The 17,724-nt window shown below is 42.5% G+C and overlaps 2 protein-coding genes across 2 annotated transcripts in view; one reads left to right on the top strand and one right to left on the bottom strand.

Annotated features, from left to right (window-relative positions):
• MCM9 (minichromosome maintenance 9 homologous recombination repair factor) overlaps positions 1-17,724 on the top strand; it is a 49,017-nt gene that overhangs the window by 14,919 nt on the left and 16,374 nt on the right. The gene's annotated exons all lie outside the window — the stretch shown is intronic.
• ASF1A (anti-silencing function 1A histone chaperone) lies at positions 4,934-16,497 on the bottom strand. Its single transcript, XM_076333487.1, has 4 exons — positions 16,146-16,497; positions 12,357-12,472; positions 7,694-7,870; positions 4,934-5,360 (listed from the first exon to the last, which is right to left on the bottom strand). Exons 1-4 carry the CDS (start codon positions 16,252-16,254, stop codon positions 5,148-5,150), a joined length of 615 nt encoding a protein of 204 aa, XP_076189602.1. The 5' UTR covers positions 16,255-16,497; the 3' UTR covers positions 4,934-5,147.

Below are 17,724 nucleotides of genomic sequence, written 5' to 3'. Positions count from 1 at the left end.
TGCAGCCTTTAGGCCACTCTTCGGATCTTCACTTCTACCACAGGATTCTTCATTGTTTTCCTGAATATTCATAATTGTACATGAACTTGAAGTATTTTCTATCAGCATGGACCTTGACAATATTTTCCTGAGAGCATGACTTCATTGGCTGTTCCTTAAACAGTTGGGCCTCAAGTTGAAGAGGCCTTAACTCTGTAGGAAGTCTGCCAGACTTCTTGGAAGGAATGAATTTTGAAGTTGTGATCAAACCTCATCAGAGATATGCCACATCTGTAACAATGTCTCATCTCTTGCAGATCCTTAAATTCCCTTAATTTCCTCTCGATAACATTGCTCCAAGATGGCTTTGTCCTGAGACAGAGTTTACCTTGACTACCTGCATGCAAAAGATTATTTAGCCAAGTAGATACCCGTCTTCAGAAATTTTGGCCTGTTCATACATCTCTGTCTGAAGACCTGTAGTTAGGATGGACAGGAAATACTGCAGGAGCAACATCTTTGTCATGTTGGCTGGAGGTTTCAGGTCTTACGCACTTCTGGCATAATACATCCAGGCAGGCCTTCATCAGACTTTTTTGTCCTGCTGTTGAAATGGCAGGCATTTCAAGCAGCTGATTTTTAGATGGATATCCTATGTCTTCAGGATTCTCTTTACCATACCATAAAGCCCCTGCTTCTTCCCAGTTTGTATCAGTGTAGGTCTGCCACACCTTTCTAGTGAGATAGGACAAACTGGAGGACCCCCTTATGTTGAAAGGTAGGCCTCCTTATCTCGTGGTCCAGGGGTGTTTTAGAGGGAGACCCAAGAACTCCTTAGAAGTTCCTGACATTTCAGCCAGTTCTTAACACTGCTGTTAACATGTAGCTGTTGTCTCTTACATCTGGTATAGCCCTTTTGCAGCACACACACCTCCTTCCTCTGATTTTCTCTACCTGCAGGAAGGCCAGTCACATCCCTCGTGCCATGGACAATGAGTACCCAGCCATGCCTCCAAGCCAGCATTACCGAAAGCTGGAAATGTTGAAGTGTATCATCCCTCCATCCCCTGAAAGGGCCTTTGCTTTCTAGATTCCAGATACAAACCTGGGTTTTGCCTTTGACAAAGCCTCCTTAGTGACTCCAGCTGGCTTTTCTTCCTTAGACATTCTCCTTTGCCTAGACCAAAAATCAAGCAAAAATCCCTCCACCTGTCTTCTGCAGCCCAGCTCTCATATCACACACTACCAGACCAGCTCTTAAGAAGCAGAACTTTAACTGGAAACATAAATACAAATAGGAGGGCCTAGCATGAGCAGTCCCCCACACACTGCCAGCCCTTATAGGTAGTTGTCAGTTTTGTTGCATCTTCCCAGTTGGCACTGAGCAGAGCCCTCCAGCTAGCAACAACAGGAACAATTAACCCATCATCTCTGGACCAAACTTCTGTGGCTCTCAAAAAAATGAGAGAATCTGCAAGCTTGCACACCACTGTGCTATGGGTAAGGGGTAGGGTAGTTAAGTAAGTACATGAAGCATCTCCTGCAGCTGCCCAGATAGAAGCCACAAGATTTAGTTAACTTTGCTCTTTTTCTGTCTCTGGTAAATGAGGATTTGCCAGGAGTGTGTGTGGTGTACATAAGGTGTTTTGTTTTTTTTCCTTTTTCTTCCCTACCACCATTTTCAGATGGCAGTGGACAATCTTTATACAGCTGCAAGTGGCTAGCCTCCAGTCTGAGCTGACTTCCAGAAAATCAGCAGTTGAGGCCCTACAAAGGAAAAGAATGGACTGTCAGATCATCAGATTTGTCTTTGTGACTTTGTCACTCACATCTCAAGAATATAGATTGTCTGGCAAGCTATAAACTAAGCTGTATATATAAACTTTACTGTAGCAAAGTTCTGAGTTGCTGCAGTCTTGAAGATTGGTAAGGGTTGGCTTTTTCAGTGGAGCTTTGAGGAGCCACTGGAGAGGTTAAATTTCACCAGCCTCCATTATGATGGAGCTGGAGCCTTTTTGCCTGCTTCAAACTCAGTGTCACAGTAATTCAGACTGAAGGTGATACATGAATAAATCACAATGACTGTAAGGTGAAGGGACAAGTGTTTTTCAAGCTAGACATAAAAACCCCCACCCATGTTTTTCATCCCTAATGTTACCTTGTCTGATCCGTTTACTTCTTTGTACATGAATAACCTCTGATAAGCATTATGACGGTCTTCTAATGGAATTGAGTCTATCTAGCTGAGGTAAAAATACAGTGAGATGCATCACCGCTCCTGTCAATAGAATCTGTAGCATTCCCTTGCAACTTGGTGGTCTCTGCAAGTGGAGGTTTGTGGGAGGGTGAACTCGTTTTCAACCTTGAAATTGTAATGCTGTGCCGTCTGCACTAGCTGTCTATATGTCATGTGTATAGCCCTGCTGTTTCAAAACTTTCAGACATCAGGGACAAGTCTTTACAGAGGTGCCTTATACACACTGTATCTTTTCATACCACTAAGTTTCTGCTGTGATGTTGCCTGATAATCAGACCTGAAGCCTCTGAAGTACTGGAATTTGGTTTCTCAAATTCCATGTCTCTGGAATGTGATTTTGCCGGGAAATGTGATATTCAGAGGACAGTGTGTATGGACTGCTAAGATCTGGACAAAGCTGTAGAAGACCCGAGAGGCATCCAGTCTCTCAAAAAGCATAGAAGGACCGTTTCTCTTGCAAAGATCATGAGGTGCTCTCATGAGGTATGGTTGTTCTTCTCCAGTTTTCACCAAGTACAGTAGAGTTATTATTTTCCCTGTAATTGGTGGGTCAGCTATATCTAGGATGTGTTAGTATATCAAGTAAGGTGGTGCCAAATTCTACTGCAGCATCATGCCATCCGGTCTAGCTTGAAGTTTATTGCACCTGAGTTCACGTGCGCAGTTGACTTCTTTCCTCCTAAACAGAACAATAGATCTTCACTTTCTGATTTCTCTAAATTAATTGGTTTGCTGGGTGACGTAGTTTTGCCAACTGTATTTTGTAGTTGATTCTGCAATAGCAGTGATACAGTTTGCTTCCACCACTTTGAGGCATATGCTTCTAAGAAGCCTTCATGCTACTGATGGATGGATTCTGGTTACAGCTTGCACTTGATCTTGTTTTAATTTGAATCTTCAATAGGTGTAATGGTTTGAAATACTACTATGGTAGCCTTAGCTCAAGGCAGACTTCATTAGCCTGCCAATCTTTCAGCAGATGACTAAGTTATTTACATGCTTACATTTAAGAGATATCTTAAATAGATTTATAAACAGAACAATAAAGTGCATGAAAAATCTCAAAATGTCACTGTAGACCTTAAAGTTGCAATATAAGTGAAAATCAAAAGATCTTTCTTAAAAGTTCACATAATTTCAGCCCTCAAGTGAAGCCACTGCTGGTTTGGGGGACCAGTTCTTTGTGTTGTCATATAGATATTAAGAGTGTTAATATTTTTAAATTGCCAATCATCATTTTAAACAATTACAGAGAGATTTTCAAGAGCACACATTAGAATTAGGGTTCCAAATATTAATGGATTTCATTAATTCATTCAGCTTCCATATGTACTGCTGAGTTTCCATACAAGAAAGAAACATGTGCATATACATTCCTTTCCGATTTAAAAAAAATATACGTTAGAAATGAAGACAATTTCACTAATGATGTGGAAAGACAGAAGTGCTAACTGCTTGGGACATCTTCATCCCTATTAGAGAATGCAGAAAGAGAAGAGAAAGTATTCTATTTTTATTCAGAGCTATACTGTCAGTCATCATGACATTTACCTTTTTTTAAGGGCCTGGAACCTACATGGGTTCACAGTTTGGGCAGTTACTAGTAACTAGCAGAACTATATTCTTGTAACCTGACATGACAGATTACAATTCTAAATGCACATATAGTCACAGTAAACGTATAAGGCTGATGATGATTGGAAGGCATAACTCAATTGTTAGTGTCATAACAATGTCTTAAGTCTTTACAATTTACTGCCTAGTTCTTTTTATCTTCAAGGATGCCTCAGGTAATAGGGATGTCTCGGTGCAAGAGCTTCAGGGCAGGCAATGTATTCTTGAGTGTGTCATGCCTGCCACAACAGGGTTTGAATTTTGATTTATACCAGTGCATAGGATTGCCTTAAAGGGTAGAGAGAAAATGGAAAAGTTTTAAATTCCAGATGTTTCAAAAAACTGGAAGAAAGCATATAAACTCCTTATTACTAGTTAAAAAGACCACAAGAATAAGCATGCCTGAAAATAAACATACCAACCCAGCAGTTGTACATAATAATCTTGCAGAAGAGCATTTTTTGGATGATCATGCTATTCCTTTTGATGCTTAAATTTTCTAGCAATTGCTTGAATCCTTCCAACCAATTTTGTGTGCTATCAGGGTGGCTGAAAAAGGGTTCTTTGCTGAGATACCCACCCGAATTCACATGAAACAATGTCCTTAAACCACAGTTTGACTAAACAGCAGCAGCAGGAGATTGGGGGGGGGGGAAGAAAAAGTCCTAAAATCCAAGATAGCAGATGGTAAATCTCAAATTGCATGCTTTAAGTAACAAGTATGTGCCTTGAAAGGAAAAGAAGCTTGCACCTAAAATTATACTGTGCTGCCTGCTTTCACAGCAAGAGGACATTTTTGGACTTTTTTTTTTTTTTTTTTTTAAGAGATACTTTTTTCTTTGCAGTTCATCTAATGACAGTTTTGTTCTTAAGCTGCTATTAAAGGCCACTTTATATTTGGCGATCTGGATATCGGAGATGAGGACATGGCATTATTCCTTCATTTTGCCTGAATGTTTTAACTTTTCAGTTTTTTAGCTTTTAATAGTGCTTACAAAGTAAAGGGGGAGGGGGGAGAATATGTATACTTTAATCAGGTTTGGTTTAGACCACATAGAATAACACATTAGAGAAAAAAGGCAATTACTTAAAAATAGTTGTATTTATATTCCACAATTTGCTCAAATACTGGTTTGTTGTTTTTGGTTTTTTTTTTTTTTTATAAACTTTCTACAGGATGTTTTAAAACAGGTTCTTCACATTGGTTGTCAACTATGTACTTATGGAATTTGAGGGAAATAGTTCTGGTTGTTTTTACAGTTTAACACATGTACAGTACCAGAATGACGGTGGTTAGTCACATGCAGTCCATATGAGATTCTAACATAACATTTAATGAATTTTCTGATGTTGACCACCCCTTTGATGCTGAAGGTAATGCATCTGTAGAAAGCAGTGACTGTAGATTTGGGTTACTGCTCTCTGCATCTTCCAGTTTTTCAGTGTTGTCCTCCCAATTAATGTGGAATCTCGTGACTCTGGGATTAGATGCCAAAATATTCCTTTGAAGCTGGGAGAGAAGAAGATACATGGATTATGTAATGTGGACACCTCAAACTGGAGTTCACGTGCATACAGATTTTTTTTCCTTTTACTCCCCATAGCCTTGTATTGTAAATTGTGAAACAATTTCTTTAAAAAGGTAATTCATATAAATGTGAATCTATAGCTACTATCTAGGGATCAGAAACATGCTTACAGAAACACACCACTCATTCATTTACTCTAATATCCTAGTCAGCAAAATAACTGCTTTCTTGAGAGGATATTTTTAACTGTTCCATGAGTTCAAGGCTGTACGAGAACTCTGCAAGTAAAGTGCAAGTGTTTACTATTTTAGCCAGCTTTTAGTAAAGCAAATGACTACCCCCACAAAGATTTTGCAAACCACAGCACTTTATAAAATTTTGCATCAACTTTATGATGTTTGCGATAATTGTATAAATTCCATCAACTGTCTGTCTTCATTTAAGAGTACAACCTTTCCTTAAATTAAATTACCATGCTTTAGATTGATTTCAGTAACTGAATTTTAATTTGTCTACTAAAGTTCTAAAGTAAAAAAATTACTCAGATTTGGAAGATATGAATATGGTGGCAGTGGACATGCCTAGACATTAGTCATATTTTATTCTCATGGCTGGCCTTCATTTTCCTTTGAAAACACGTTGTATTTGTTTATGTATGCAGCAAAAAAGAAAATGCTCACTTTCTCTTAATCTCTCACCGTTTTCAAGATAATATATAGTTAACTCTGGAGGATGGCAACTTATCACCATTGGCCACTCCTGATGAAAGTTAAGACCGATCACAGGAAAAGTTTGCTTTGGTAGTAATGCTGATTTTATTCTCCAAGAAGTACACTCTCATTAAATATTTCCCAACCCCTTATACAGATTAACAAGACCATTTCTTTTTTTGAACCTCGTAGGGTCTATTACCTGTCAATTACAATTAAATGTGTTTAATAACCTTCTATTCTACTTGTATGTTTAAATTCTGTCCCAAAGTCACATTAAGGACTTTTTATACAAATACATGATAGCTTTTGCTGTTCTTTTTCACAGAAGCAGTGCTAGCTTCTTACATAAGCAAATCAGAGAATTAAGACAAGTAGTTCTAGGCATTTCTAAATTCAAGCGCTTAAAGGAAGTCAACATTCTGGCACTCGCATCCAAAATAACAAATAAGTATATGATTTAAATGAAAGAAAAAAGAAAGGAACAGATTATAAGTTTAAGAATCCTCAAAATTAATAGTAATTTTGAATTTTGAGAACATACTGAGCATCTGATCCCTGAAAATTAAGTTAGGCATAGAAAACCATTAGCGACTTTTAAAAACCAATTTACATACCAATTCAGTTTAGTTACGTTTGAAGATCAGTTTCAGGGACTATGGGGATTATCTCTGTACTAGTCATTATAATACATGCATTATCCCATTCATTTCTTCATATATCCAGTCATATAATTCATGCAAACTTGAGAAATAACAAAGTTTTCACCATCACACAACTTTGGAACGTAAGCGTATACACATGTACATCAGTTTTTGTAAAGAGAACACCCAACTCTACAAAATCTTCCATGAAAACAAACCCGGATGCTGTATAGAACCTTGTTGGCTTCTACAGAGTCTGTCTGGGTAGAGTATTTCACAGGATTTTGACTAGTTTTTGATGTTTAATTGATCCTTCTCCTCAAGGTATTAGGTTCCAAATAACTGTATTTCACATCATCTTTTAATTCTAGTCCTGGTTTAATTTTTACCATGAAGGATATATATTTTTTAAACTTAATCTGTATACTTCCTTGGTCAAGTTGTCCATTGATCAGATAATCACCCAACCTGCTCTTACACCAGGTTACCCATCTTCCCCTTTTATATGTAACTTGTTTTTCAGATTGTTTGTTTTGCAGAAACTGCAGCTCTAACACTAGAACAGCTGGATAATAACTGTGTTAAATTAATACTTAAAACTTAGTTCCAGGTTCACTGTCCTAGAAAAAACATTATTCTGTTTTTCTGAAGAACAGAGCCACTTCGTCAACAGTGGTGCAGGTAGAGGGAACCCAACGGTTTATTTCACACAGTCAGTGTAAAATAATAATGAAGTCCAGCCAAGGCTTCAAGCTGGTGGAAACTGTTGCAGGTTTCTCAGTGTTCTCCAAATTTATGGCAACTACATGGCACTTGTAGTTTGTCCCCCCAAGTCTTTTCCATTATTTGATGCCTCATTCCATGCACTTTATGGAATCACTTGGGGTTTGGTTTTGTTTTTTAAAAAACTCTTTCTATAAGCGTACCTTTGATATATGACTAGAACAAAACATGCCTTACCTTTGAAAAATCTGGCTTTACTGGTGGATTCTCTCTCAGTTCTGTTTCAGTATATTCATTGTTTACATAGTAGCCGACTCTAATAAATTCTTGACCTCGATAGGTGCATGTAATTAGCACAACTGTTACACCTACTGCATCTGCATCTGGAATAAGCCCTGGGTTAGGTGCATCAGCCTAAATGTGAAAGGGAAAGATGGATTAAAACAAAATTGATAGCACATGCCTATCTAGCAGGGGAATCTTAAGTAGTATGTCTTAGCAGCTGAGTAGTGACTGTATTTAAAATTGTTTTTCAGGTTAACTGGAAAATATACCTGCTTTCACAACATCAGCCCTGAATTTAGGACACTATCCTCTAGAGACAGAATTACTTAGAATACAGTAATATTGTGTGCTGACATTTCTCATGGGTGATTAGACAGCTCTGATCCAAAACTGTTTTTAAATATATGATCAGCTGAACTGTTGTTTGAGCAAGTGTACTAACATCCCTCCAATTGTACAGTGCCATTGTTCTCCAGCACATCTTGGCAATTTAGCAGATGTAAGATTTTTTTTTTTTTTTTGTACCTCTGAGGTTGAATTGGTCTGTATGTGTGTTTTTAACAAGACTAAACCATTAAAAATACAGACTGCAATTTATACTTCAGCAAGAAGAGCAGGGACAAGCTATAGTGAGCTTTGAGCTGTCCCACAGATTTCCAGAAAAGGAATAAACTACTTTCTCTCTTGCCTCCTTCCACATGCCTACATTTCTTAAAATGTATGCAGTTAAATGTATCATCGCTCTAAGACATCTGACAGATTTTCAGCCAGGATGGAATCCTAATTAATAGGCAACTTACAGTCTTCCTCAACGTCCTTATTTACCATGGCTCTGCAAGTTATTAATAATCAATAAAATTTGCCTCGCAAAATGTGGCTCACATCAGTCCCTTAAAATGGTTCCTAACTACACATTTATTGATAAAATGTGATGCCTCATTCTGCTGTAGGATTTAAAGTAACAGCAATCTAAGCATAAATGAAACAGCTTCATATTTACAGTTTTACATGAAGATCTGAAGCCAGCAATGAACACCTGTGTTGTGAGTACAAGTTGGTATTAACAATGTATGTTAGAATGGTTCAGGTGTAACAAATCTTGCCTTAGGACAGAGGACAAACGGGATTAATTCCTACTGTCCCTCTCATCCCTACTTTTCTGTAGTATTTATGTGCTCCAGCACTGTGAATTTTGAGAGCTAGTGGTCATGCATCATTGGCTTCTACTCTTTGCTACTTCAATTCTGAGCCTTCAAACCAGTCTAGCTTTTTATAAGAAGCTGTAGGCACTTTGCAGAAGAATTAGATGAATCAGACCTCTTAGGTGCAAATACACCAGAGGGAGGAGAAGCAACCAGGGAATCACGTAGAACACAGCTTCCTCCAGCCCTGAAGGGAATAGAAAATGACCAAATGGCTTTACAACTTGCATAGGGAAATGGGAAAGATGACCAAGGAATAGGACAAGTGTAGAAGCTTGAAGGCATCCCAAGAGCTGCCAATACAGATGAAATCACTACTTTAATTCAGTAGTCTTGTTCTAACAGTGCCCAGGACCATTTGATTACTTTAAATTCCACAGTGGGCAGTTATAGACTAATATATTGCAAAAGGACAGTGTTCCATTTAACCCCCCATGAAACTCAACTCACACCCTAATGTGGGATGTTAGTTCTTCCAGGCTCCCATTGTCATTTTGTGTCCTGTAATATCCTATGATATAGATGTGGACCCAAGGAAGTACTCTGTTTTAATCCTACTTAACTCTCAAGCATTGTTTTGCTGAGTGGAAAAGACACTGAACACTGTTTAAAACTGCTTTCTTTTCTCAAATTTTGAACTTCCTGCCTTGGATGTCAAACCTCTTAATTGCCTGGGAAACTAATGATCATACACAGGTGGAAGAAAAAAGAAGAGCTTGTTATGACCAAGTGATAAGTGAGCAGCTGCAAATAGATATTTTGGTAGGCAAAAAGAGACAGTAGGATTAACTTTTGCATAAAAATCGCTGTCTGAATATGCCATTCTTATCCTAGAAATTACTTAAGAATTTTATGAAATCACTCAATGTATATGTTGTCTTGAATTATCTTGCTTTTCCACATGATACATTTATTCACATAGCTATTACTGCAGAGTAGCTAAGTTAGTGTGAGGTCATATCCCCACTTAAAGATAATAAATTATTTATGTGCTTATATTCTCAAATAGAAATTTCTGTGAATTTATTACAAATCCCCAAGTGCACAGAGAGAAGGAATCAGGTTTCACTACTTATATCTTGGTATTTAGAACCAAATAGGGCAAGCTGTGGGCCTTTAATATTGAAATATTTTTAAATGTTTTAAAAAAAAAAAAAAGGCTGATTGTGTAAGTCTGAAAAGTACGATAGTTTTCCATCTTTCTGTATGTAAGGCTGGCTTCCCAACCTGATGCACAGCTTCTTTTCAACAAAGGTAGTTTTATCATCCTTGGTATTTTACCTGTGTGGTACTCCATTTTACTTGCTGTTTCAGCCATTTTCCTATTTAGAAAAACCTACAGCATATTATTAGCTGAAAATTTTATACACCTCCGCAAAGGTCCTTTCCTTGTGCTGTTCCTAGTGAACACAATCTCTTTTCTTTATATTATATGCTTCCTGCAGTTCTGTGCTTTGCCCCGTTCTGGCCTTCCCTTGCTAGTTCTTTCCATCTCTCAGGCTGCTTCAGTTTGGTGAATAAAGTAGCTTCAGTCATCAGCAAAGGCTTATTGCAGCACTTGGGTTTTTGGTGGTCTCCTGTGTACACATTAGCTGAGTCCTACCCTCAGCTGAAAGCCAGTGCTTTTGAAGTCTAATATACTTAGACCAACATTACTTCCGTAAGAAATAAAAGGGAAACTTTATTATAACACAGAAGGAGTACTGACTCTTTTACAGGACCTATTCCAATCTAACCAAAATGTCTACGTATCTACTCCTAATTTAGCTGTAGTGTCATTTATAACTGGGATACAATCGATGAGTCCATCCTACAGAAACTGCAAGACCAGTAAATTTAATTTTCAAAGCTTTCCTAATCATACAGCCAAAACATGCCTTTTTAGGCACCTGCCTCCTGCTCCTTCCCATCACCATCAACAATGAATCTTCGTAACTTAATGGAGAACAGTGCGTCTTTTAAATTAGAAATGTAAATGCCAGCTGATCTCTCTGGATGTAGTGCTATAAGGTAGTCCCTTTGAGGGCAACAGAGGATCACCTATTTCTGACCAATTAATGCCATAAGCTGTAATAGCTTGATAATGGAAGGACTGTTAATAAATGATGCATTTGTTACACATCAGCTTTATTTGTAGTGTGGAAAAATTAGGCCCAGCTCCAAAACCAAACAGAAATGTTTCAAGACTGATTTGCATGTATGTGGTTGATAAACATAACCTCCAGCCTAATCCTATTCCTTTAGCCTGTCCTGTAAGAAAAAAGTTTCTTGGAACTTACGGGATTAATCAAGATGCCTCACAAATGTTAATGCTATTTTAAAACAGTTACAGTAACTGTGAGAAATAAGAAAGTGTATTCATTAGCGCTTTTTTTTTTTTTTTTAAATGCTCATATTCCAGCATGCATTTGCCATTTAAATAGTGAATTTATAGTATTTGGGAAAGTAGCATGGTTCTTACACAATAAGCCATACTCAGTTTCAATCTTGAGTTTTCTGCTCATGGATTTTGCTCTCAGTTTACAAGACAAATACTAGTATTTGATAAATAGAGAAAAAAGTGAGCTAAACCATAGTTTTGATAAAAAACCCAAACCCCAAAAAACTTCCATAAGAATTTAGGCAAGTCTGCTTTAGTTTTTTTTGCCCTCTCACTGACCTAAAATGGAAACCAGAATAGGCTAATAAGCCATCTTAGTGCTGCTCTTTCCCCATTTTCCTTCCCTTCATTATTCCTTCTTAGTAACTTCTGGCTTTAACAGCAGTATTTTATAGGACTGTCACATGCTTCAGAGTTTGTTGTACAGTCTTGATCTACACACTTGTGTCCCAAAAGCCTGCTATCAACCATTGGTATTCCGTCTTATTTTACAAATTGCCATATTTTGTTGTGATTTAGCATGCTTAGCCAAACACCACAGTTGAACACTTATCCTGCCAAATAGAAATGAACTCTTGACTGTTCTGGCTGAGTTTTACAATGAATTTGTTGGCCAGATCTTCTGAAGATGCCTGCATTAACCTAGTGCTCCTGATTGTCTGAAACTGCCACCAACTGCAGCAGTTAAGCCTGATGGTGCTAGTGTAAACCAGGTAACTGGCACTCTTGATTACTCCGTGATCTAGAATATATTTATAAACCAGACTGGTCAAAATTATCAGTAGCTACGGGAACAGTGCTTATATCACTATCTCTAATTATTGATACCACAAGTGAAAATATTACCATGGAAATATCAGGGCCAAGAAATATCAGCTCATGAACAGACTTTCAAGGAAGATGTATCATACCTGAAGAGCTGACTGAAATATTTTTCTAGCTTACCATTATTTTTCAAGTGCCTCTTAGTTTGATACAGTCATCTTTAAACAAATTAACACAACTCTTTTAGAAACAGTTAAATCAAACTTACCTGAAATACAAACATGTGTCTGCCCGCAGGAACAGGTCCTACTAAAACAGAGTCTAACACCTGGTCATACTCTTCACTTTCAGCTGAACCCACATAAATTATTTTCCATTCCAAATCTACAGCAAAACAAAAATTAAAAGACAAACAAACATTATTTATCATTACAGTTAAGGGTCTTCCACTCTTGCCTATCTACAGTTTTGTGTAGCCTAAAATTGCTTCTTTGGCAACAGGCCTAAAATAACAAGGACCTGTCTTCACTGGGGAAATTATCGATGCCTGCCCCAGTGCTCTTGAACCAGACCATCCCACCATCTCTCTCCAGTCAGTGGCTACTGCAGGAATCCCTCTATTTTCATAGTCAGGTTAATTTTCAAATTCTATACAGAGGACAGGGCCCATTTACTTGTTGGGAGCTGTGTTCAGCATTTTCTCAAAGCCTGTTGGAATGGCTTCAGCACAGGGATGATGCCTATATATGCCTATAAAGCATTGCATGCCTTGAATACTGACTCACCTCCCAGGAATTCCCACCTTCCACATATACACCTCACAGCTTAAATTATACAGATCATGGAAGGTAGTTAATTGAATAAGAAAACCCATCGTGTAAGCACCAGGCACACTAACTGCATGCCCCCATTCCTTCACATATAACTTGTGTAACCTGAGAAGTATGTAAAATTGTGATAGCGTGATTAGATCATATTCTGATCAAAGATATTGGTGCTTGGATTTTATCCAAATTCTAAAATGGAATTACAGGCAAAAAAAATTAAATGTAGCGTTTTGCTTCTTAAAATAATGCACCAAAATCAAACAATTCTTACAATTCAATTTTTTCTAACTCACCCTCTCCACCACAGGTGTTTGAAAGTTGAAACTGCTAATTAGCACACATTAGCTCTTCCTGGGAGGGCTTTTCACTTTCACTTTTTGATTCAAAAACACATGCATATATACACATATAGGACTAATCTTAAAAGACAGATTTTTGGTTTTTTTTTTTAAACAAAAAGATCACCATTACAGAAAACTATACTAAGTCTTTTTTTAAATGAAACCGTTGCTTCAAAACTGTACCTTAAAAACTGACATGGTATATTTAATAATTTTTTTCCTTATGAACAATGCCCTGATTGTCTATGCAAAAGCACTAACCTGTACCCTATTACATTTACTTTATTAGTATTCTCTGCAAAATCCAAAAGTCTACATTATGGTTTCTTGATGCAGGAATGGAACTTAAGGACAGAAAAAAACCAGCACTTTAACAGAACTCGTCTGCTTTAGGATTGCAACTCTCTTTCCTCATTAATGAATTCTTCTTGCTTATCATGTTGAACATCAATGCAGGTATTGGGGGTTTAAGTAGCACAATTAACAGGGCTTAGGAAGGGATTTTACTCCTTTGTACAGCACAGCACAATTGGCCAGGTACTGTGATCAGAGGTTTTATTTACCTTGTAAGCATCTAGTACCAGCTCCTGCCAGTACTGCAGGTACTCATCCAGGACAGTTAAGGACCTCTTTTGTCAGCATCTGTGCCATTTACCACGTACAAGAAGTGAGGACTTTTAGGCTAAACTACTTAAGATTATCATACCATCATGAACCGTTATTCTAGGAGAACAGTACAAAGTTCATTCTAAACCAGTAGTATTTAGTACTGAAAAATGGACTTTTTAAAAATAAGTTTTAAATTATACATTTAATAGGTTGATCCAAATGCTGTTTAGGTATCTTGATACAGAATAACAACTTCAAAAAAAAAAAAAGGGCTGGACTTCATGAATTTAATTTTAAGATCAGTGGTGCACATAACCGTCTGAAGATAAAACAGCGTAATAAATAGATATATTAGCACCTGAAAGCTAAGGCAACGACAGCAAATTTTTCAAGTCTAGAAAGGCTATGTTTAATCTTATTTTTAAATGTGAAAGATAGCAGTGCTCATCCTGAATTTATCCTGTAGTCTAACTTGCATTTAGGTGAGGGAAGGGAACTGAGAATTTTGCATTAGACCATCTATAATTCTTCTCATCCCGATTGTCCGGGATTAACTCTAACACAAATCCAGAGAGTGAGGAGTACATCACGTACAGCTGTGCACAACTGGAAGGAAAGGCATAACGCCTTGTGCCAAGCCCCTACCATGGGCACCGCCGCCTGCCACAGCAGTTGCCGTCGAGGGGTCTGATACTGTATCTCAGATGAGGCCAGGCTGACTAGAGAGATCCAGTCAGCAACCTGGAGATGGGCACGGAGCACACCCTGCTAGGGGCAGCTGCAACTAACGGATCAGTCAGTTGTAAAAGGGCAGCAGACTAGTGGCAGAGGCCTAGAGGAAATCCCAGGCTCAGATGAGACTTCCTCTGAAGTTCCCGCCAGCGCGACCGTCCCTCCCAACGGCGGTAGAGTAGAACAAGCCAAGCCGTCCGCGCCGAGCGTGCTGTCACCAGGCCGCCGGCACGCACAAGTGAAAACTGCTACAGAAGCAGGCAGGGTGAGGCAAGTTTAACCGCAACGACAGAGAGCCTGCTAGGCGTTATCACCCACGACCTCCGGTTTTCCTTTTGCTTTCCCTCGCCCCTCAGGCCGCTGGGGCTCCCTGGCGAGCAGGCGGCCCTGGTCTCCGCCGGGGGCCAGGCAGCTGTCCTCTTCCGCTCTCAGGCAGCCCCAGCCGAGCGGCCTCCTCCTCTTCACTCGCACCGCTGCCGGCGGGCAGGAGCGCCCCGGTTCCCCTCCCAGCCCGCCGCCGGCTTCTTCGCCCCGAGCCGCGGCGTTCAAAACTCCCGCCCGAGGGGCGACGCGTGGCCTCTCGGGGCGACTCCCGCAGAGAGCCGCGGCGCGGCCTGCCGGCGGGCGGCGCTGCGGAGCGCCGCCGAGGCGAAGGCGGTTCGCGGCCCGCCCGGCTGAGGGGAAGGCGGGAGCCCGCCGGCGGCGCGGCGCGGGGAGCACGGCCGGCGCCCCAAACTCAGGCAGGGGGTCCCCACAGGGCGGCTGCGGGGCGGCGCCGCCGTGGCCGCCGCCCCCCCGCCTCTGGCGGCTGCCGGTAACTTTCGAGTGACTTCCAAAAATAGTGGCTGGCAGCCGGCCCCCTCCCCCACCGGCAGGGCTCCCGCAACCAACGGGCCGGGCCGGGCCATGCTATGCTGCCGACCCCGCGCACCCACCGCGCCGCACCCCGCCGCGGCAGCCAGCTGCCGGCACCCGGAGGCGAGCCCGCCCGCCCCTGCCTCCCACAGCGATTTTTTTTTTTTTTTTTTTTTTTTTTTTTAAGTATTAAAATGGAGCACGAGGCCAACGAAACGCTCGCTGCGGAGCGCTTTCCGCGCTCCGAGTTACGCCTGGGCGTAGGGGCGCCGGCCGTGCAAGAGCCCCTCTCCCCGCGGGCGCGGGGATGCGCGGCAGCCGAGCCCGGTTAACCCTCTCCCTCTCGCGCTCCCCCCCACGCACACACAAAGCTGGCAACATGGCTACCACCACTCAAACAAGTTCCTCGCAACTTGAAGCTCGCCTCGCCGATGGCGCGGCGGGGAGAAGCGGCCCCGGCTCGGCGGCCAGGGCAGGCGAACGCCGCCAACTTTCCCCGCCGGGCTCGGCGAGAGCGGTTTTCCGCCGGCGTCTCGGGCGCCGGCGAGCACATCCCTTCGCCTCGGCACGGCGATGCGGTGAAGGAGAAACTGTTAAATTGTAGGAGCAGGCCTGTGCAAAGTTTAAGCCTTAAAACCCCTGAAACTAAGAGCCCGGGGTTACAAAATCCGTATCGGGAAAAAATCTACTCACCTTCCGACAGGTCCTCTATGCACTCAAATGTGATTTCGAATTGGAAAGGATTGTAGAAAGGAGAAGGATTATCCAACACCACTACATTGTTCACCTGAACCTTTGCCATATTTTGAAAAAACCACAAACAATAGGAAGAGCGTGTTAACGCAGCACAGTAAAGTCCAGTGTGTTGGTTTTTTGCAACGCGCAAACCCCCGTGCCAGGGTCTGAGCGAGGCTGCAGAGCCGCGACTTGCAGAAACTTTTTTTTCCCCCTTTTATTTACACCAGGAACACTCCACACTGTTTGCAGCTTTCCTATTTCACTAAACTACAGCCCATTCTGCCCTGCTCGCCGCCAGCGCCCGCCCGGATTGGCCGCACGCCGGGCTAGGGCCCTCCTCCCCGAGCGCGGCCGCCGAGCGGCAGCAAGATGGGCTCCGCCGCTCCCGCTCGGCCCGCGGCGCCTCGCCGCGGCGCCCCCGCCCGGCGCGCGGCGGAAACGGCCTGCCAACGGCCGCGCCGCGCCGGGCGGGGCGGAGCCGAGCCCAGCCGGGCGGAGCCGGGGCGGGCGGGAGCCCTGCGGAGGCACCCGCCCCGCGGGGCTTCGCCCTTCCTCGCCCGTGGGGCTCCGCCATGTGTCGGGGGGCTGTCCTGGGGGTTTTTTAATGCTTTTTTTTTTCCCCTTTTTCTGTGCCCAAAGGTGGCCGGGGCGACGCAGTGAGCAGGTTTCGCTGGGTCTGGGTGCTGATGGGGCCCCGGGTGTCAGGGCCACCCCGGCTCGGGGCTGTGGGGCTGCGCGGGGGCCATCAGCTTGCAAGAGGCCAACCGCCCAGGGGAGGTGCGCCGCCTTGGTCAGCCCCGCAGCGCCGACCTCTTGGCCAAAGGTGGTGTGCCAGGAGGCGGCGTAACAGAGAGCCCAGCTGGCACCTTGCTCATTGGGCCGCTACCTGAATAAAGGGGGGTTTGCTGGCGGGGTGCTGGGCGCCCCGGATGCAGACAGGTCGCCTGCACAGGGCTGAGTTCTGCCACGAATCCATCTCACTGCTGCTAGAGAGGTCCACCCTTGGAGGGGCTGTGGAGGGATCAGAGTGTGTCTTTTACACAGCTGTGCTGTCGAGGAGCCTTCCTGTATTTGTAAAGAAGGGCTTAGGTAACATCACAAACTCTGAAACAACACATCCCTATGCAGAAGCAGGAAGCCCAGAAAGGAGGCCATCTTGTGTGGTAGCAGGAGGCCTGTAGGGGAAGCCATCTTGTGGCTGCCACACGCAAGGGGTAGGGAGGAGTGACCTACCGCGGTAGCACCAGTGTACGTGCCTCCTGCCTCTGGGGGCGCCGGGGTGTGGGGTGGGAAGAGCAGAAAGTGCTCAGGGCTTGGGGGGGTGAGTTGTGTACCCTCACCACAAGAGGAGATTTTGTGTGGAAACAAATATACAGCCAGGCTCTAGTAATGTCTGCAGGGAGCCCTTGAATGCGGTGGAATATGCACAGCAGGAAGGCATGTAGGAGCCATCTTTCCACCTGCGTGGAAAGGCCGAGCCCTGCTGGTGGGAGTAGAGTGCTGCCAGATCTGCAGCAGGAGAGAGCGCAGTGCT

This window comes from Aptenodytes patagonicus, chromosome 3, assembly GCF_965638725.1.
Source record: "Aptenodytes patagonicus chromosome 3, bAptPat1.pri.cur, whole genome shotgun sequence".
In the NCBI taxonomy this organism is placed as follows: Eukaryota; Metazoa; Chordata; class Aves; order Sphenisciformes; family Spheniscidae; genus Aptenodytes; species Aptenodytes patagonicus.
This window is presented reverse-complemented; position numbering and strand designations above follow the sequence as displayed.